General features: G+C 40.5%; 3 protein-coding genes across 4 annotated transcripts; 2 read left to right on the forward strand and 1 right to left on the reverse strand.

The window, feature by feature from the left end:
* Positions 1-169: 169 nt before the first annotated feature.
* On the forward strand, positions 170-9,712 carry chaf1a (chromatin assembly factor 1, subunit A (p150)). 2 transcript variants are annotated; one of them, XM_079471619.1, is made up of 16 exons: positions 170-900; positions 1,728-1,778; positions 2,070-2,662; positions 2,764-2,814; positions 3,387-3,631; positions 3,710-3,770; positions 3,915-3,983; positions 4,333-4,550; positions 4,719-4,890; positions 5,047-5,127; positions 5,220-5,321; positions 5,404-5,650; positions 6,795-6,936; positions 8,013-8,313; positions 8,437-8,521; positions 8,605-9,712. In XM_079471619.1, exons 1-16 carry the CDS (start codon positions 846-848, stop codon positions 8,724-8,726), a joined length of 2,595 nt encoding a protein of 864 aa, XP_079327745.1. In that variant the 5' UTR covers positions 170-845; the 3' UTR covers positions 8,727-9,712. The 2 variants fall into 2 exon arrangements, with proteins under 2 accessions (XP_079327745.1, XP_079327746.1); XM_079471620.1 differs by having other exon boundaries at positions 8,616-9,466.
* On the reverse strand, positions 9,520-13,640 carry ubxn6 (UBX domain protein 6). The gene is made up of 11 exons (XM_079471623.1): positions 12,996-13,640; positions 12,470-12,627; positions 12,315-12,379; positions 12,107-12,235; positions 11,935-12,032; positions 11,767-11,842; positions 11,600-11,684; positions 11,267-11,486; positions 11,035-11,165; positions 10,622-10,770; positions 9,520-10,522 (listed from the first exon to the last, which is right to left on the reverse strand). Exons 1-11 carry the CDS (start codon positions 13,076-13,078, stop codon positions 10,397-10,399), a joined length of 1,320 nt encoding a protein of 439 aa, XP_079327749.1. The 5' UTR covers positions 13,079-13,640; the 3' UTR covers positions 9,520-10,396.
* On the forward strand, positions 13,557-19,523 carry hdgfl2 (HDGF like 2). The gene is made up of 16 exons (XM_079471622.1): positions 13,557-13,843; positions 14,453-14,529; positions 14,882-15,020; positions 15,099-15,272; positions 15,447-15,569; positions 15,781-15,849; positions 15,932-16,109; positions 16,296-16,380; positions 16,469-16,772; positions 16,853-16,983; positions 17,139-17,206; positions 17,311-17,381; positions 17,828-17,929; positions 18,033-18,186; positions 18,272-18,392; positions 18,537-19,523. The coding sequence occupies exons 1-16, from the start codon at positions 13,772-13,774 to the stop codon at positions 18,667-18,669; spliced, it is 2,001 nt and encodes a 666-aa protein (XP_079327748.1). The 5' UTR covers positions 13,557-13,771; the 3' UTR covers positions 18,670-19,523.
* Positions 19,524-19,812: the final 289 nt, after the last annotated feature.

The following is a 19,812-nucleotide window of genomic DNA, read 5'->3' on the forward strand; positions in this document are numbered from 1 at the left end:
CAGCGGTCTGGTTTGAATTCAGTAGGTGGACGTTGTAACTTTAAGGACTACAACCCCCATCACACCTTAACAAAAGGAGTGGTCTCTGTGCTTGTGACTTAGATAATTGCCACATCCAGTTTCCCTGCCTTGTGGCCATAGATAAATATGACCGTTTTCTGAACTTGCAGAGTACAGTCGGGAGTTTAGATGTTGCTTTTGTTTAAGGCAACATGACTTGCATCGCTTTATACGCACGATTACGTTTGTATATAACCGTTTAATTTTAATTGTTAATACATTTGCCGTGTACACAAAATCCACTTCAAAATACAAACGTTGAAGACTTTATCCAAGTTTTATTATTTATTCAAAATTGTGATCTAAAAGCTAACATTAACGCCAAACTTATTATGTTCATTGCACCAATCACGTAAGGGAATCAAACTCCCTAACCAATCACCCTCCTCGACAGTGCAAAAGGGCGTGTTGCGAGCTAGGGGGTTGAGAAACGACCAATAACGTGAATGTTCGTTACTGTGACGTGATGCTCTGTTCGCCAATCACGATCGGGAATCCAGACCCGCAGCCAGCTCCCGCCAATTCTGAGCGGGTAGCGCGAGGGAGTCTGTCCGGGGATGTGAGGGCAAGGACGGAACAGGGTTACAGCCTAAATAATCGGAATTCGAAAGTGACAGAAACATACGCGAATTGTAGTTCACAAGTTAATGTGGCGATTAGCGGGGACGTGGAATCGATGACTAGACCTCGGGTGTTGTGCACGGAGTCCAAACAAGTCACCACAGTTTCCGTTTAACGTCAAGTTTTCAGTGTGAGGATTGCGCGAAGAGCCGAAGGGCGCGCGGATGGTGGTGGTGATGCTCGCGGCAGAAGAGCCCCTTGCCTCCACTCCACGCAGAGGTTATTTCTTTGAACTCTTTAATCCGTCAGTATTATTGTCCCTTAATGAGTAGAAATGACGTTGAAAGTTTGACTAACGGAGCTTCCAGGTAGAAGTAACGTTAACTTGCTGAATGTAAAACTCCATTTTGATTTGGGAGTCATGACGGTGAAAAGTGTACGTCTTACTCTTTGAGAAACAATGAAAAGTTAATTGTTGACGTCAGTTTTGTATAGCAGTTGGTGCTCGGGGTTTATTATCTTAATTAGCATGCTAAGTTCGTGGTTAGCCGACGAGCTATCGGCGCTGCTTGTTTTTCCAGGTTGCTTTTTGTTTAACCTCAAAGTGCGTGACTTTAATCGCGTGTACTCTTTGCTGCCTTTCTGTACGTTGACATGTATCGACGTCCACGGCTGTTATGAAGGATAAAACCACGTTTTTCTGCACTGTGCTAATGTATGTACGTCGAGTGGCTCCATGTACACAGGTAACGCTGCCAGTCGCCAAACTCTCACTAGCCAAAGGCCTACGAACCATCATTCACGGAAAGGCGGGAGATCGAACATAAACATTAGTCAGCGAGTTGGCATTAAAGTTTCCATGTTTTGCCCTCAAGATGGGTTTATAAAGCACCTTGACGTTATTTGAAAATAAACTCATCGGGTTTGGTTGAACGTTTAGTGTCATGTACTGGTTATCACCTTTGTTATGAGGATACATCCATTGACAACGAGTGGTGTTTGTTAAACGCAGGGATTTGTATTTACATTTATAATGTAGAATGATTTGTATGCACGTTTACGAAGGATCAAGACGTAACATGCATACGTTTGTCTTTATCATTCAGGCATGGATTGTGTGGGCAAAGCTAATGCTGCCAACAAGAAGCTTGTTCAAGGTAAAACAAAAACTTTATCACTGTAATCCTGTTTGTTAACATACAACCGTCCACAAACATGTAGTTTTGAGACAATCAATGAGTAAGATCAAAAATATGTGGCGTTTCATTAAGTTGTGACTATTGGTGTGGTTTATATCCAATAAAACAAGTTTTGTCAATTTATCTGTATCGTTCAGCTTAAAATAAGTTATATGGGTCTGGAACCACACGTCATTTAGCCAGTATTTTTAATAATGCATTGATTTTTGTTTTTCATGATTTTTAATGATCAATGACCCTCCCCTCCAGCACGTCTTCCTTTTAAAAGGCTGAACCCGGAACTCAAGGAATGCAGTGAGCCCAAAAGATCCAAAGGTCCGGCTGCTCCCAAGTGCTCTGAACCCAGTGTCTCCGATGGAGAAAACGACGTTGAACACTCACCCTTGCCGCAGCGCCGTGGCCCGGCTCTGGTGAACGGCCGCGGTCCTCTCGATTCCTTTATGAGTCGGCGGAAGCGTTCTCCTGTCCTCTCAACCCCTAAAGTTACCATCGACCTCACAGAAGACAATTCCACTGATGCTGTCAAACAACACCCTGAGCCTCCGATTGCTGACATCTGCCCCATTACAGAAATTTCAACGACCAGAAAACATGCGCGGAAATCTGTAGAACCCACCACACCACTTAAAGATGAGGAGACGGATGAGGATGAGGAGCTGGAGGGAGAGACCCTTCCAATGTTGGACACCACTCAGGAGTCCGATACTGAGGAAGAGGAGCAACAGGAGACGGAAATCAGCCGGGAGAATGAGTCCGTGCTATCGGCTGGATCCACCAGCTCCCTCTCAGCAGTCGAGAGCTCACCAGAGCCCAGCAGAAGTGCACCCAGCACCCCTGCCTCAGTGAGTGGACAATTAAGTGTAACTGGATTGTTTATGTCTATCACATATCCAGAAATTTTGGTTATGCTCAACACATTAATCAAACACCCTTCTTTATGCAGGCCCTCCAGACAAATGCAGCAGAAAATAAGATGAAGAGGCGGTCTCTCAAAGTAATTGCCTGCTAAGGCTGGTTTCACATTTGACTTCTTTTTTGACAAAAAAAAAGTTGACGATGGGGCTTTTTTAAGTTAAAAGAAACTTGCGGCGTTTGTGCACCAATCCCATATTTAAAAACTACAATAATAATTTCTTGCTAGAAATGCAATCAAAAGTTATTGGAAGTAAAAATTAAACTTCAACTGGCATTTCAACCGCCATTTTTTTTTCAAGCTCGACCAATCCCCTTCCTCGCATGTTGTTATGCAGACGACAGGTCTCGCTACTTGCTTGTCATTGGTTAGCTGTGAAAAAGGTGCTTGGCACAATGCGCTTTTTTCAGAAGCTTTGGAACTTTTTTCAACTTCAGAAGGTGCTCTGAGCATTAAAAAAGCTCAGGACTTTTCGAGAACACTGTTTACTCCATAGGATTATAATGTCAAAGAGGTGCTAGCGGCTTCCTAAAAGAAGTCAAATCTGAACATAACACAGACAGCAATATTTGCATATTTATTGTTTTCAATAAAGATTCTGTTTTAGTTAATTATTATTATTATTATTAAGTTAATTATTATTGTCCCATCAGAGTGTCCAAGAACAGGAGGAGAAACAGCGACTCAAGGATGAGAAAGAACAGCTCAAACAGGAGGCCAAGGTTGCCAAGGAAAAGAAAAAAGAGGAGGCTCGCAAGCTGAAGGAAGAGAAGGAAAGAGAGAAGAAAGAGAAAAAGGAGAAAGAGGAGAAGGAGCGGCGGGAGAAGAAAGAGCGAGAGGAGAAAGAGAAGGCAGAGAAACAACGAGCTAAAGAAGAGCAGCGACAAATGAAAATAGAGTGAGCGCTTATAGCATCTCGGTCGTAACTTGTAATGCATAAATAGTATGTGCTTTAAACCGTGATGTAATTTATTAGGGCCAAACTGGAGGAGAAAAGAAAGAAAGATGAAGAAAAACGGTTAAAGGAAGAGAAAGAAGTGAGTGGTTTTCTTTCTCTAAGGCGTCATATTTGATTTAATTTAATAAATAATCTTGCTAAAATGTGGAAACTTAATTCATATATGTTGTTGTTTTATGAGCTGTACAGGTTTTCATTGTTTGAATCTTGTTATCTTTTTTAGCGCCTCAAGGCTGAAAAGGCTGAGATTACCCGGTTTCTACAGAAGGCCAAGACCCAGCTGGCACCAAAGGTGAATGTCTTTAATCAGTGTGTAGATTAAGGATGTTTTCCCTCTGTAATTGACGTAATTTCTTTCTACTGAAAGGAATACTTCGCTCTGAAGTAAAATTGAACCCAACAAATGCATATCTGAATACTGTATATTTGGTTATTCTATGTCTTGTGTTGAAATATCATATGACAAAAAGTCACACATTTCTTTTTATATTAATATTGTTGGACATATTTTTAATTTCATTTGTTTTAGCAAGTTTAGTTTCTTTGTGAGCGGCATTCTTTAGTGTTCTGGGTTTATTTAAAATGCAGTTCTATTATTTGATGTTGTTTTGATCATGTATCTGTGTTGTTTTCTGCTTCAGACTTTAGCATCTGCTTGTGGAAAGTTCGCACCTTTTGAGATTAAAGCGCACATGTCTTTGGCACCGCTTACTCGAGTACAATGTGAGGATGCTGTTCTAGAGGAGCTGGACCATTATCTTGCCCAGCCAGACAGCACTCTAAATGGACTGAAGGATTGGACAAAGCACAAACCTCGCAGATCAGGTCCAACCAGGCCCAAGCGCATCAATTCAGTAAGGTAAGGACACAGGGAACTGTATTACTGACAGTTGCCTAGATACACTTTGTTTGATCCCATTATATAAGCATGTAAACACCAGCTGTCACTAGCGATGGTTGTTCTAGATATTCAGATGCTGTTTAAAGTGTGTCTTTTGTTCAGAATGTTCATTTTCTCTGTCTTTAGAGATTGTTTGGTCGTTACTGAAAGTGTGAAGGCAGATGGCGTCCCAGACCGAGGCAGATATGGCCGCATGAAACTCCTGCACTTCCATGACAACTATCGGCCGGCTTACTGGGGCACCTGTAGTAAAAAAAGCAAGCATATCTCTCCACGCTTTCCACTACGTCAAGACAAGGTAAAACAGAGCCTACAACAACGATTTAATATATTCTTCTCAAAAATGTTTAGTTTAGTTCTGAATTTAAATGAATTGAATTGAGATGTTGCACTGATTGTTCGTAATGATTAAGTAGGGGTGATGGTAATGTAAAAGTGTTATTTTTATCATCAGGATCTGCTGGATTATGAGGTGGACAGTGACGAAGAGTGGGAGGAAGAGGAGCCAGGAGAGTCTCTTTCTCACAGTGAGGGGGTGAGGACGATGACATAATTTCGGTTATTACCGTCAAAAATAGAATTAACAGGAAACGGAGGAAAGAGTTTCATTCTTGTTTTTCTCACTAGGATGATGATGATGAAGCTGGAGACGACGACGACGACGACGATGGGTTCTTTGTACCCCACGGATACCTCTCAGAGGGGGAAGGAGCACTTGGGGAAGATGAGGTACGTCAGATGTCACTCTTTTAATTTGTGCTTTATTTGATTCACAACAGCACGTCATGATAATAATGACCTTCTCCTGCAGGAGGGTGGAGATCCAGAGAAGCTGAAGGTGCGTCAGAAGATAAAAGCTCGCGAGTGGGAGAATGAGCTAATGTCTAAAGGGAAGGTAAAGGTGTTGGAGCCGGTCGTGCGAGGCTGCTGGTGGGAGGGCGAGGAGCCTACAGTAGATTTCCTGCGACCGTATGCTGTTTGTATGTTGGAGCCTTTACCTAAAGATGAGGCCTCCACCCCAGAACGGGACCTGCAACGTCAACAGAGGAACGAGACATGTGAGTACAGCATGTGACACATGTATGTTAAAGAGGTCAGAGATATAGTTGGGAGCTTAGGTTTCACATTTACACAAAATATTCATATAATTAATTAAAATTTGTTCGCTTTGAAGTACATTCATTTATTAAATTAAAAAAATATATATATATTGTTCAGCATATTGTGATACAGTTGTTCCTTGAACCTTGTTTCTTGTATTGTGTCAGACCGTGAGCTGAGTGTATCCTGACATTCTCCCTACAAATAGTGTTTAATGGAAACGTGTGTAGTCATTTGGGATGCCACAATTCTCAATATAATATTGAACCGTTCTGTACGACCTCCTCTGTTCAATATGTGTAAGAGAAATAATTTAAATGCAAAACCACAATTCAGTGCGCTTAATTTTCTGAACGCATAAACGCATCCCCACGTGTAAATATCTAATGTTGAGTGGAGGTTGTGCGGTGAAGCGAGGTTGCCTGAAACACAAGAGTGCTGACGAACAGACACGGGCCGGCCATCGGAAGCACTAGAACGCAGCGGCTTTATTGTATGCCCGTTGTACCAAATTGATAATGTCAAAATTTGGCACAATATGAATTCGGGGTGGGCGGTATGACCCAAAATCTATCTCACGGAATGAATAGTTTTGTTTCATGGAAACTATATGTTTCATGGTAACAAAAGAATTTGAATTCTATATCTAATACCAAGTTTTTTTTAGATTGATTTAATACAGATCATTCAAATCCTCACTAGTTAAAATGAAGGCAAGTTATGAAAATGTACTAAAGATATCAAATTATGTTCCGATAATGAGATTCTTTATTTATATTAATTTTTTGGCTATATCATATGCATACAGTAGGGAGAAAGATAACAAGTATAACAATGAAGTATGAATAGATGCATAAACAATTAGAGTACAGTATATGACTGGTGTTATAAACTGGTGTTTTAATGGGGCCTGTACTGTAGGTCTTCATTGCTCTTTACTCTCTAGATTTGCACTTTTAGTGTGTTGCATCTCTGTCTTTAGGTTTGTTTACAACTTAAAACAATGTTGTGTGGTTTTAGGGGGGTTGTCAGGTCTGATATAGGTGATAGAGTTGTGCTGAGAGTGATTAACACATTTTTGGATGTCAATGTATTTTTCAGTGCGTTCACAGCTTCTGCCGTTGCTGCATGGGAATGTAAACAGCAGCAAGGTGATAATCAGTGAGTTCCTGGAGTTTTGTCGCCAGCAAACATCATCACCCACAGAGAGCCCACTGACTTCTACCGGCAAAGTCCCACCCAGGTAACCCAGCCATCATAGAACCATACTTACACATTTTTTTACACATGTATTTTTGTTTCCAGTTTTAAAAGAAATGTTTGCGTGTATTTCTGATATAAACTTAATGACTCATTTCTCTATTACTGGGAAACAGGTTGCGCTTTCGGTAGCTTGTCAGTACTATATGCAATAGGGCTGGGCGGAATGATGGAATATTCCGTTACCGAGGAAATACAAATTTATATTCCGTGTATTCTAAGAAATGTAAATAAGTAGGCGTGGTTAACTGCTCTCTGCAAGTTGGGTGTTATTATGGAAAACATGTGAAAAATAGACCCATACCAAAGAAACAAATCAAATACTCTTTTGACCTTTCAGTCTCCGTGATTCGCTCCAGTCTGGCGCATTCACCCGCAGTGCTCGTGCGTGGGTGCAGGTACCTGCGAGTGCATATTAAAAAAGCTAATTCTCACATATTTCAGACGTCAGATTGTTTTGTAAAGCTTTTAATAGTTTTAAGGAAGTTCAACTTTAAGCGAGCCAGAACTTGAGGCGCGATGATGCTTACAGTGTAGAGCGCTTTGAAGTGACAGGCTGCAAACCCCCGCAAGAATAAACAAACAAAAACAGAGAGTCACAACACAATAAAATTGCGCATCTAATAGAGAGTAAAGAGCCATGAAGACCTACAGTACAGACCCCATGAACACCGTAAAGTCATATACTTTATGAATATATTTGTGCACATATTCATACTTCATTGTTATACTTGATTTCTATGTTCCTACTTTATACATATGATATAGCCAGCAGCTAGATCTCATTATCAGAACTTAATTTGATGTCTTGAGTACTAGTATTTTCATAACTTGCCTACATTATAACTATGGTGAGCATTCAAATGATCCGTAATGAATTTATAAATAAATAAGAGTAAATCTAAGAAACATTAGGTATAAGATATAGAATTATATGAGTGATTATTTCAAGGAATGAGTCATTTTATTTCACAGTAACAGAGTTTTGCTCATTCCGCCCACCCCTGATACACAACATAGCACAAAATATTCTGAGACATTATCTGTGTTTGGTAACAGGATCCAAGTCAAGCGTCTCATAAAGGATAGTGCCGTCTATGAGAAGCGCTCCACCTACAGACGATGCTGTTGGTACGTGCATGCAGACGTTCTGGCCCGTCATTCTCAGGACGCTCTGCCCGTGCCCTGCCAGTGGAACTACCTCACCTCAGGTGCACAGATCCCCCGCGAAGAGCCCGCCGGCTCACAGGGTAACTCTCCTACTTCTCAGTCCACCTCCAGCACACCCTCCAACAAGAGGAAGAGCGCCAGCAGCCACTCTATTACAAAGTACATGAAGAAATGTGGCGAATCAGAACAGGTGTGGAAAACAATGTGTTATGATTTTGAATATTTATTTTTAAATGAATGCAAAATTGTAATAAAGAAGAATAAGATGGTTTTGGTGTGTGTATTTTTGTTTTTAATTATGAATGTTTGTTAGCTTGAAGCAATGGAGACTGATGGCTTTCAAGCAGACACTGAGGACGATGAAGATGACGACTGTGTCATTGTCGGGGATCAGTCTGGTTAGTAAACGTTACATCAACATTAGTCTTTACAGCTTATTCTGGAAAAGCTTGATGGTAATGTTATATTATTTTTTCACAAGTATCTGAACAGGACGGCAACACATCCTTGGCACAAGCAAAGGAAAACGCAAAGCCCATGGACACAAACGCATCTGAAACTGCTGCTCTTAACCTCCCTTACCCAACCCCAGCCACCGCCTGAGATCCATCCCTTGTCGGGTTTGCACTCGTATTCATCGGGGCTCAACATCTGATCAACGTTTCAAATGAACACCGTATCGGACACAGTATTAAGGTCCCCAGAATGAATTACATGTTTTCCTCCATTATTTTGGAGCTATGGATAAAACCTTACTACTAGTACACACTGTCAGTGGACTAGATCATATCCTGTTCGTCTAATAATGAGGATGTGACACCCTTGTCATTTTCTGTAAGTGTGTAAAGGCTCTGCTGGTACATAAGCTGACACATTCATCAGCTCTGGCTCCAGTCAGGAGGTTGTTGCTGTATGCTGGGCTCAGCGCCATTTTGTTTTAAGTTAATTTTGGTTTTTCTCAAAATACTTGAACTGGTGTATCTCTCAAACATAATGACAATTGAAATATATTGCACTTTTATATTCCGTTTCTGCCCTTTTCTTTCATCCCCCCTCTTCTCAACTTCTCTGTTTAGCCCTTCAGTTTTTCCTTTTATCAAAAGGCTTTGTAAAAAAACAGTACATGCCATTTGTCTCGCAGGCTGCTAAACACGGTGTAAATACTGTTTCAAGTCTTTCCTTTCGGTTTGTGTTTTGAAGAATGGTATAGAGGCTGAAATAGTAGCTGGCTGTTCAACACAGTAAAGCGAGCAATTTGTGGCTAAATGTTTTCTTAAATATTTTGAATAAACTGCGCCATAGTTTGCAGTTGTATTGGGTTTCTACAAAGCTTAAATAAAGCATTATTTAAAAATGATAAAACAACGTTTATGGTAACGAGAAAGTTCTTTGTTTTGCATGTAACCTCACTTTTATTGAAAATAGTTTTCTCTGGTTTTAATGTGTAGTCCATAAACTCAAGACAATGCATTTTATTTCATATGTTATGTCAAGCAATAGAACTCTCTACAGGTTGAAAGATAAGTGTAAATTACAGCACTTGATATTTTAAGAACATAACAGAGTTTAATAAAAATGTTTCACAAGCTAGTTATTAGACAATGTCATATGCAACCAACCAGTCTGGACTAACTGTAAGAGCCATGTGATTTTACTTTAAGTGGGATATTCTTGAAAAACAAAGGAGCAAAATACATCTGTTAGGAGGTAGGCTGTTGTTAAAAAGAGATTTTGTCTGAATCTAGTTGCAATATAACATTCATGTGAACTTTCATTTTAGTTAAGCAGGCAAACAAAAATACAACACAAATCTTTATGCATGTAGTGCTCAAATTAGACAATTCATTTTCGGAATATAGATTTTATGGTACATTAACAGTAGCTAAATAATACTTTTAATATGCCGCATTGCAATGGTTTCACCCAGACCTGAACCGTTCCAATCAGTTTTGCATGAATCATTTAGGAGCTAGTGTAGACGCCTACAACAGCATGACGTTACACATGTGACCAGTCATAAATAGTACAGGATGTTAAGACATGGCCCTTAAGGTGCAAAAACTCCTCAAACATACTACCCACAGCAATATACTGTTTATATCATACAGCACCATAAATCCATTTCATTCATGCTGTCAATTCAACCAATATATTAGGCTTGTTTTGCGTTTTTGGGATTGTTGGAACTCCAGAAGTGGGAGGAGGGTAGGAGAGCGGCAACAGGGTGCAGGCAGGGACAGCTTTGACCGGAAAGAAACAACAGGATTAAATGTTCAGCTCAGGGTTTTTATATTCTCCAATAGTGCAGGTTTAAGCAAAACGGCTGTTTTCCCTCCAGCAGCGGCGATATCTGCCAACACTGCGGCGTCCCATGAGAAGGTTAGTAGAGCTGCAGGAGCCTAAAAGGTAAAGAAATAAAGTCAACTGATGGGGACTCCAATGGTAGAAATTTCTGAAGGGTTAATTTTTTTTAAATGTTTTACAGGCTCTTTACCTACCAGGTTACACTCATTTAGTGCCATGGACTCGTCATCCTTCAGTTTCTGTCCTCCAGGTGCTATCAGCTCAAAGGGTTGCCAGCCATTCTCCAGTGAACAGCGCACAAACTGGTACAACGCTGCCATGTTCTCCCAGGCCAGGAAAGTGCCTGCAGGACGTTTTTGGGTAAAGTTATAAACAAATCGATGACTGAAGTTTAATAGTAGAATTATTTTACAGTACTGTGATAAATAATGCTTACAAAACATATTACAGTATTTAGCATTCAAACTTTTTCCTACTACCTATTAATGCTCTTGAAATTATACTATATTATAATTCATTAATATAAATAATGTTTTATATAAAAAAACAGTTCAATCTATCAATTAAAATAAATTCTCATTTGCTTATTAATATTGCAGTATCCAACCCTGAATTATAATTCCATCCGGTAGCCGAACTCTCAAAAGGGCATAGTTGTACTTTCTTCTCTCTCTTTGCTCTTCTTTTTCACGCATGGCTTTTGTTCTCAGCATTGCGTTTCTCTCCACAATTTCACTCCTAAATTAAGGAAAAAAGCTTTTGTCATGACTCTTATAAGAGTTATTACGATAGACAAATGCTTTTTGGAGATCTGAAGGTGAATAAAAGTGTTTCTTTACTTAAGCTGCTGTTCTTTCTTCAGCTCCTCTGGGGTCAGATTGTAAAAGTCAGGGGGAAGTTCGAAATGTGTGGCGTGCTGAGATGGTCTGAAGACCTGCTGCTGACGGTCCAGCTTTGCTCTGATTGGCTCTCCCTTCTGTAGACACTCCAGATGAACCTTCATCTGCTCGAGGGCCTCTGATTCTTGTGGCGGCAACACCAGGTACTCCTCAGTCGTATCTGGGAGTTATTAATGAACGGAGAGGCGTGTCAGAAACAGACGTAAACATTCAAGAAACAGGACTGGTTCGTTTTGAAAATCCATCAACCAACGCTAGAAGAACACCGATTACCTTCGCCTTCTAGTGGCATCATAGTGCTTTCAAACCCCAGAGCCTGCAGGTACTCCCGAGTTCCCTCGACTACAATAACCTTCTCCTTTGGTAACAAAACAACACATGAATTGTTTCAATTCGTGCTCGCTGTGACATCTCGCTGTCCTAAAGGTAAACGCTCATACCTGAAACACTTTGTTGCTGACTTTGATCTTCCGATACTTCTCCTCCGTTGGATTCTTACAAACGTTGTCTATGTACCTGCATATCAGTTCTTCATTACACAGTCATCACATAACGATTTGTTGTTATTATTATTATAAATTTCAATTTGCAAATTTAACAGCCCTTACTTGCTGATAATGTCCATGGCAGCTTTAACTTTCTCTTTGTCTTTATTGAATGTGTGAACCATCATAATGGAGGCCTCCAGTGCATCCTCAGAAAACCTCTGCGAATAAATATGTATTGTCTAAATCTCAAATTCGATTTTTTTTCAAGATGTTGTAAGGTCTTTAATCTCACCATCAGAATGGCCTCCTTGATGTGAAGCTCTCTCTCGCTCTTCGTTAAGGTTTTGCCAGTAAGGGGACAAATAAAATACACCCCCGACACTGAGAAAGATGATGGATCCTTCTGTGGAACGTTGGAGCCCTTAAAGGTAAATATAATCACAATTTCAGCCACTATCAATGGTATTATATGATTCCCATAGACTTCAGTTAAATCTTACTTCCAACTCGGTGTTCTTTTGACTGGACGCAGTGGCGGCCGCCTCTGCTTCAAGTTCCCGCTTGACTGAAATATAACAGCATGGATCTTTAAATAGACCAACCCATATCTTCTTCATATTTTGTAGTATTATTTGTAAAACTGCACATTATTCACCCTGATTTCTTATGGCATCCTGTGATGTTTGGACTTTCGGGCGAGGCTGTTGGTCAATCCTGGCGAGAGCAGCGGCCCCTGCCATCTGCGCACCTTTAGTTGGAGGTTTTCTTGATGCGGCATGAGTGGTCGACTGCGAAACCTCAGGTTTAGAGTTCCTGGAAAGTCCAGAGATTGCTCACTCATATTTGCGGTCAAAGCATTGTTGCAACCAATAACATCACTGAAGCTGCAAGTGTAAATCTATCCCATGTGACTAACAGAAAATCTGGACTGAGCCGGTTAACCTCAGAGTAAATATAGACATAAGATTAAATTTATGGGTCAAACCTAAAAAGACCCTGAACTGTCTTGGCTGTCCAGATGATTCATAAAAATCTATTTAATCTCAGAGTTAACAGACGTGTCACATTTGTACATCTTTCTATTATTTTACTCTTCGTGTTTAAAGATCCAAATGTTGTGTGAAGATGTGACGTGAGGTTTAGAAAAGCGTCATGAGATCTCATGAACGTGATAAACAGACCTTGTTTCTTCTGTAAGTTTCTTTCCCGGTCCCGCTGATTTGAATTTTATATCCTTCTTGAAGTCCTCCAAAAACTTCTTCATGATACAAGACTGCGTGAAAAAAATGTTTGATCTGACGATTACAAATAGTTGTTTTTGGTTTAACTGTCAGAGTGCCGCCCAAGCGATGTTTACAACGGAAAAAGGAGCGCTTCTGAAACGGAAATAAGATGAGATAAAGCGATTGCACACATTGCGTTGAGGCGACACCGTGCGGGCGGGAGTGACATTACAACCAAATCGATTTTCAGTAAATAAATAGAAAAACACCAATTGTAAACGAATGATCGTTGTTGTTTTTTTATACTGTTAATAAGTAAATCTCGTGCAGTGATTTTTTGTTCATTTCTAGATAAAGCTAATCGCTCTTTTCCATTTGACCATTACATATTGTTAGCCAATAGTCAAAGTCCAGTCATTCAAGCCGAATTTAAAATAACCAGAAAGCTCTTTATATCGCGTTCTTGTGGTACTGAATGAAAAACAACGCTACTAAATTGGACTCCTCGGCAAGGTACACATTGTACGTTCCAATTGGTAGCGGGTAGCCATGACACCTCATTCGTCCAACCAGCGACCGAGTGGAGGCAGGACTTCCGCTGGCAGAAATGGATTGAGCGGAAGCTGCTGCAGAAAACCGATTTTGCATACTGTATCCGAAGCAGGTCTCACTGTTGGCCTGTGAAGCGGACCCAAACGAGCAGAACGCGGAGCGGTACATAGCGGGACGACAAGATGCCGCACAATTTTCGGCCCGGGGATCTTGTCTTCGCTAAAATGAAGGGATACCCTCACTGGCCGGCCCGGGTAAGCGCAGCGGTGGAGCTCTCGCAAGGCTCGCGCTGCATCCAGCACACACCCCCATCAGCCCCACCGTGAACGGCTTTCTTTAAGTGCATGACGTTTACGAGACGATGTTCTGTTAATACATATCAACTTTAGACTTTTCGCCTTTGTGCTGTTGTGTTTATTTCTGATTCTTCGCGTGGGAATGAATGTATGAGGTTAGCTGCCTGGCTAACTTGCACATCTGTAACGTTAGTTGTTGCTATGGTCGCGTGATCGCTGTTACTGATAAAGTGTGCATTTGGGATTTGTTTAAGGTGCATATTGGGAATTGTTTGCTTTACTTTAAGCTGTACTTCTTTTTTTAAACTTTGTAGATTCTGTCACAACAATTGAAAGTGTCTCAATGTCATGTTTAATTACACAGGCTGCATTCGTCCTTTTCTGCATGTGCATTCACATTCTCCTTATTGCAATTTACAGAACTTTTATATATCGATGAATCTATACATATTTTAGAGTAAGCAATTGCAATGTAAATCCATACAACTTGTATACATTTCCTCTGTAAGTGCTCTGGAAAGAAACAGTGTTTTCATTTTTATGTAACCAGTTTGTGTTTTTCTCCAGATTGAGGATGTAGCAGAGGGGGCTGTAAAACCCCCACCCAACAAGATCCCCATTTTCTTCTTTGGGACACATGAGACGTGAGTAAACTGATCTTTCTAGCCGTCTAAATAATTTTTGTTTATGGGTTGAAAGGTCGGGTATGTTAAATAATCTGATGTAATATAATAAATGATGCATGTATTTGGTCCTTTGATACTATACATTTTCTTAAAATTATGACAGTAGCACCCTGCCTTACAAAACTGTCCTAGGATCAGATTGACACAACTCTTTAGAATGTCAATTGAAGAATTTTCTACACATCAGTCGACCAATTAAACCATATCTGATTTTCAATTGAATGTTATTACACTATACTCGGACTGTTTTAGGTCCCTTTAATGTTGAACATGCATTAATAATATCCGTAAAACCTTTCTTTCGTTTCAGAGCATTCCTTGCACCCAAGGACCTTTTTGCGTATGAAAAGGGCATTGATCGGTATGGGAAGCCCAACAAAAGGAAAGGCTTCAACGAAGGCTTGTGGGAAATTAAAAACAACCCTCACGCCTCTTACAGTGCGCCTGCAGTGAGTTAAGCCTTGTTTCTACATCTGAAATATTTCATTGGTTCATGGCGAAAAACACATCTGTCACATCTTGCGTAGGCTGCATCATCGTCGGACAGCGAGGAAAACGAACCTGCAGCGGGAAGTGATGCAGAAGAAGATGAAGAGGAAGCAGTGGTACCGAGGAAAGCTGAAACAGGAAGTGAGGATTCTGATTCTGGGAGTGAAGATCAGAGGAGGCCAGCCGCAAAGCGGAAAGCTCCAGCCGCAAAGGTAACCAGACCCAAAACGAACATTTTATTGCAAACCATCTCGAGATATTCTATTCATCTGAATTGTGTACTGTGTACTCTCAGGTCCCATTTTTACAGGTCTCCAGGGTTTTAAAATGTTTAGGTAAATTGTGTTAATGTTGAAACTTTAAAGGATCTTTGTCAAACTTTGCAGAGCCCGCCAGTGAAGAGGACACGGGCATCATCCAGCGATCGAGATGGAGCGGAGAGTGGATCTCCCTCAGAACCAGAACCATCACCCAGTTCAGACTCTGACACTGGCAAAAATAGTGACCAGGTATTGTGCTCTATACTTTAACACTACAAAGTATTTCTGAATTTTTATAGCTTTATATGCTAAAACTTTCAATACAGTTACAGCTACAATGCAAAAACACATTGTTTACAGTTACTGTATGGATAAACCGTTACCTCTAGATTACATGTCAGGGACTATATGTTGTAGCAAGTCTTACAATTTCAGTAATGCTATCAATGCATTTTCACAGGACTTCACACCACAGAAGGAACCAGGTGGTCGAAGCGGCAAAAAAACGGCTGCCAGAGGCAGGCAGAAGGTGAGATGAGATCCATTGGCGTCTGTCAATCTATTTGTGCAAATTTGTGTGTTTATGTTTTTTTTATGTTCTACTGTTTCAGAAAGCATCATCAGGCTCTGATTCAGACTCGGGCTCCCAGTCAGATCAGAGGGCCGCCCGGAGCGATTCAGAAGACGAAAAGCCACGACCGGCCATCTCTGGATCCGAATCGCAATCTGGATCCAAATCCGACTCCGATTCTGAGCCTCCTCCCAGGAAGCCGCAGGTTCGCAAGAAAGGTGAGAACACATGCTTTGGGACATGAACCCGGCACGCAGCTTGTTATAATTAGTTTGAACAACCGAGTGATTCTGTTAAAAAGCAGCAATGGGTAGTAATCTGATTTTAGTTGTTAGGACTCGAATATCAGGAATCTTAGACAACCACGTGAGAATACTAAAGGACAATTTTGCGTAATTTCAAAGCTGAGAAACCTCCACCGAAGCCACGAGGAAGAAAATCCAAGCCGGCTCCAGAGAGGGCTCCTTCCTCTTCATCAGACAGTGATAGGTTAGTGTTTCTTTAATGCAGAGTGTAGTCATAATTTAGTTGTGACCGGTTTTTATATTTTGTGTTCGTTTCGTTTGTTTTTTCGCAGCGACAGCGAACCAGACCGCGTCAGCGAGTGGAAGAAGAAAGACGAGGAGCGGCGGAGGGAATTGGAGGAGAAGAGGAAGAAGGAGGAAGCCGAGGAGCTGCGCCGGCTCAGAGAACGAGAGAAGGAGGAGGAGGAAAATAGAAAGAAAGAGAAGGAGAACAAGGCCAGGGGAGGCAGCAGCAGCAGTAGCAGCAGCAGCAGTTCAGATGAAGATGTGGACGATCACCCTCTCAAGAAATCCAAGAAACCTCCACCTCCCCCCATACCTGCGCCGTCTGACTCTGACTCTCCGCCTCCTGCAGAGGCGAGTCATCAGAACATTGTTTTTTATTTAACTACAGTGTGTCAGTACTCAAAATGTTAAAAGTGTTGTTAATTCTTTAGGTAAAGAAATCAAGCAAACGCCAAGATAGCCAGAAGGGGCGACAAAAGAAAGAAAAGGGGTTGAAAGAGAAAAAGGAGAGGCAGATTAAAGAAAAAAAGCAGCAGAGATCGGAGGAGAAGCACAGATCGAGGTAAACGACGTTCGAGTTTTGGCTTCGTTTTTACTCCATGATGATCAAGATGTTGTTTATGTGGGCAGCAAGGTGCTTTTCTTTGCAATCTGACTAGACTTCTCCAATCTATTGTTGACTTTTAATCTAATGGTGATTTCACCGTTTCTCAAAAGGTCTAAACCAGAGAAGCCCAAGCGTAAATCGGTGCGCTCACCTGAGAAGAAAGTCGAGAAGAAAAAAGGTCTAATAAATCTTTTGCATGGCATAGTAGTTTACATAATTTTGACAGCCTGTCAGATGCAACGCATACAAACCTAAGCCATCGTTGCTCTCGCCCAAATTTAGAACCTTCTCCTGAGGAGAAACTACAGAAGCTCCACACAGACATCAAGTTTGCACTAAAGGTGGACAACCCGGTAAGTAGTGGCATCATCAGTCTTGTTTCTGTTTATTTGGTTTGAAAGATTTAAGATATTCAAACACTCAAAAAACGCACATTAAGTATGTATACGTGCATTTTTATAAATAATATAAATCCGTGTACTGTGCATATTAAATGTTGTATTTATAAACATGCACATATACATATTTAGAAAACATGTATTTATTTATATTTAACAATTTTTTTTCTTATGCGTGTATGTGTATGTTTTTATAAATACAAAATGAATATAGACAGTACACGGACATGTTTTATGTAAACACAAACTTTTATTCTGGATTATTCATGTTTGACAGCCCTAAAGTTTTTGTGTTTGACTTGGCTTTAAATGATGCTAAATCCGTTGTATTTAGCCAAAGCTGTATGTGTGAAAGTCACCTGATATCAATCGGTTATTTTCTGCTAATCTTCACTCTCTAGGACATTGAGAAGTGTCTACAGGCCTTGGATGAGCTTGGCTCTGTGCAAGTCACCTCTCACATCTTACAGAAAAATGCAGATGTTATTGCAACTCTCAAAAAGGTATGAAGCTTTCAGAAACTTAACTAATACAACTTAGCTGGCTTAGTTTACAAAACTTGCAACCCACAAATTTCTAATTTCTCGTGTGTTTTGGTCTTTGCAGATACGTCGGTACAAGGCAAGCAGTGCAGTTATGGAAAAGGCCACTTTAGTCTACAACAAATTAAAACTGCAATTTATTGGCAAGATTGAACCCAATAACCCAAAATCAGATCAAAACAACCAAGAAAACAATACAAAAGAGGCACAAGACACAGGTGAACAAGTTTTGTCAGGTTTTCCACCATCTAAATTTGAAAACTGCTTGGATCATGTATGTAATATCTGCCATTGAATCTTCAGATTCAAAACCCGTCAACGGTGAGTCGGAGGGTGAGAAAAAAGAGGGCTCTGACTCTGAAGAGAATCCAAAATCTGCAGACCAAGAGAACCAGGATGAGAACCAATCTCCAAACTCTATCAGGTAAAGATCGTCTGCCTTTCATTCTATTTGAACATATGTTACAGTTTTTGTGTCTTTGAGGGGAACGTTGTTCCAAAAACTTTGCAAGATCATGGGAACCACACACCAGAATTGGGACATTCAGTTCTTTTATTTTCTTCTCAGGCCTGATCCAGACAGCCCAACAGAGCAAGAAACACCCACAACTGACCCTACAGAGTCCAATCTGACAGCAGACACAGAACCAATGAAAGAGTCCAGCAGAGAACAGGAAGAGCAGATGTCTTCCGAGAGCTGAATGGAGAACCGTTGTCCGTGAAGCATGGATTCTGAACTGCATCCCTCTTTTACACTCTGGCTTCCTTCCTTCGTTCATCTGTGTTACGTTTTTGTCCGCCCAACTTTGTGAGCTACATGAGTTTTTCGTGTTATACATAAAATGTGATATGAACATTGTAAGCACTTTTGAATCATGAGGTCCTGAGGCGCCTTAATGTAAACGTTGGATGTGGAAGCGATTCTCCACTAACTGCATTTGGTCCATCAAGGTTTTATTTTGGAACCATGTTGACGTCTAGGGGACAACACCTACGCCTGGATGTATTTGAAGACTGCTCGTACTATGTCGTCGCCTTTTATGAGTGAAACTCAGATTTTTCTTTCCTTTTTGTTTTTGTATTAAAACAAAAACGTTCATAAAAAGCTATTTGGTTTTGTGCTGATCGGGACCCGCAATGATTAAGCCACAACACATGGTATCACTAGTGCACACTTTTGATTTGTTTGGTATGGATTTCAATAACTCCATCTATGAACTTTCACTAAATTCGGTAGATGTACTGTTAGTTGGTCAGTCTTGTCCTCACTGAACTTACATCAGCATATTAGTACAAAAACCGAGGCACATGTATAATATAGGTTGACGCAATCATTTTGTTGGATGTTATAAAACATGCTCATCATGCATATTATAAACAAGTTTCTAGTGCTATGTAACATGGTCCAAGTTTTTTTAGCATCTGCGAAGGATTCAATTAATAAATCTGTATGATGGCTACAACTTTGAATGTCTGTAAAAAAGTGTCATATTTAAATGAATCATATTCTTGAGTTGGGACAATTGAAACATTTGCATACTGTGGTGAATATAGTATAGACTGCCCACAGCGTTAGTGTAATGCAGATATTTAAAAATGAGATTATTCAAAAACCTTTCTCTTTATTACAAAATATGATATATATACGGATTTTTTTGTTGTAGGGAGGGAACTGTAAATGTATTGTTTCTTTTATAATACATCACCACATCTACCTTTAGTCAACCCGGAGCGATGCGTTCTGCCGCATGCTGGGATTGGTCAAACGTGTGAGACGTCATTCCGTACGCATCTCTGAAGACGCGTCAGAGAGAGGCTTCGTTGATTTATTACAAAAATGTTTT

This window comes from Barbatula barbatula (assembly GCF_947034865.1).
Source record: "Barbatula barbatula genome assembly, chromosome: 13".
NCBI classification, from domain to species: Eukaryota; Metazoa; Chordata; class Actinopteri; order Cypriniformes; family Nemacheilidae; genus Barbatula; species Barbatula barbatula.

What these genes read in the sequence shown, in the direction of transcription:
- chaf1a (XM_079471619.1), top strand. Translation starts at nt 846, where the DNA reads ATGGTGGTGGTGATGCTCGCGGCAGAAGAGCCCCTTGCCTCCACTCCA. An exon ending in AGACCCAGCTGGCACCAAAG is followed by an intron (nt 3,984 to 4,332) that starts GTGAATGTCTTT and finishes TTTCTGCTTCAG; the next exon opens with ACTTTAGCATCTGCTTGTGG. An exon ending in ACCGGCAAAGTCCCACCCAG is followed by an intron (nt 6,937 to 8,012) that starts GTAACCCAGCCA and finishes GTTTGGTAACAG; the next exon opens with GATCCAAGTCAAGCGTCTCA.
- ubxn6 (XM_079471623.1), bottom strand. Translation starts at nt 13,078, where the DNA reads ATGAAGAAGTTTTTGGAGGACTTCAAGAAGGATATAAAATTCAAATCA. An exon ending in GGATGCCATAAGAAATCAGG is followed by an intron (nt 12,380 to 12,469) that starts GTGAATAATGTG and finishes GTTATATTTCAG; the next exon opens with TCAAGCGGGAACTTGAAGCA. An exon ending in GATGCCACTAGAAGGCGAAG is followed by an intron (nt 11,487 to 11,599) that starts GTAATCGGTGTT and finishes AATAACTCCCAG; the next exon opens with ATACGACTGAGGAGTACCTG.
- hdgfl2 (XM_079471622.1), top strand. Translation starts at nt 13,772, where the DNA reads ATGCCGCACAATTTTCGGCCCGGGGATCTTGTCTTCGCTAAAATGAAG. An exon ending in CCTCTTACAGTGCGCCTGCA is followed by an intron (nt 15,021 to 15,098) that starts GTGAGTTAAGCC and finishes CATCTTGCGTAG; the next exon opens with GCTGCATCATCGTCGGACAG. An exon ending in TCTTCATCAGACAGTGATAG is followed by an intron (nt 16,381 to 16,468) that starts GTTAGTGTTTCT and finishes GTTTTTTCGCAG; the next exon opens with CGACAGCGAACCAGACCGCG.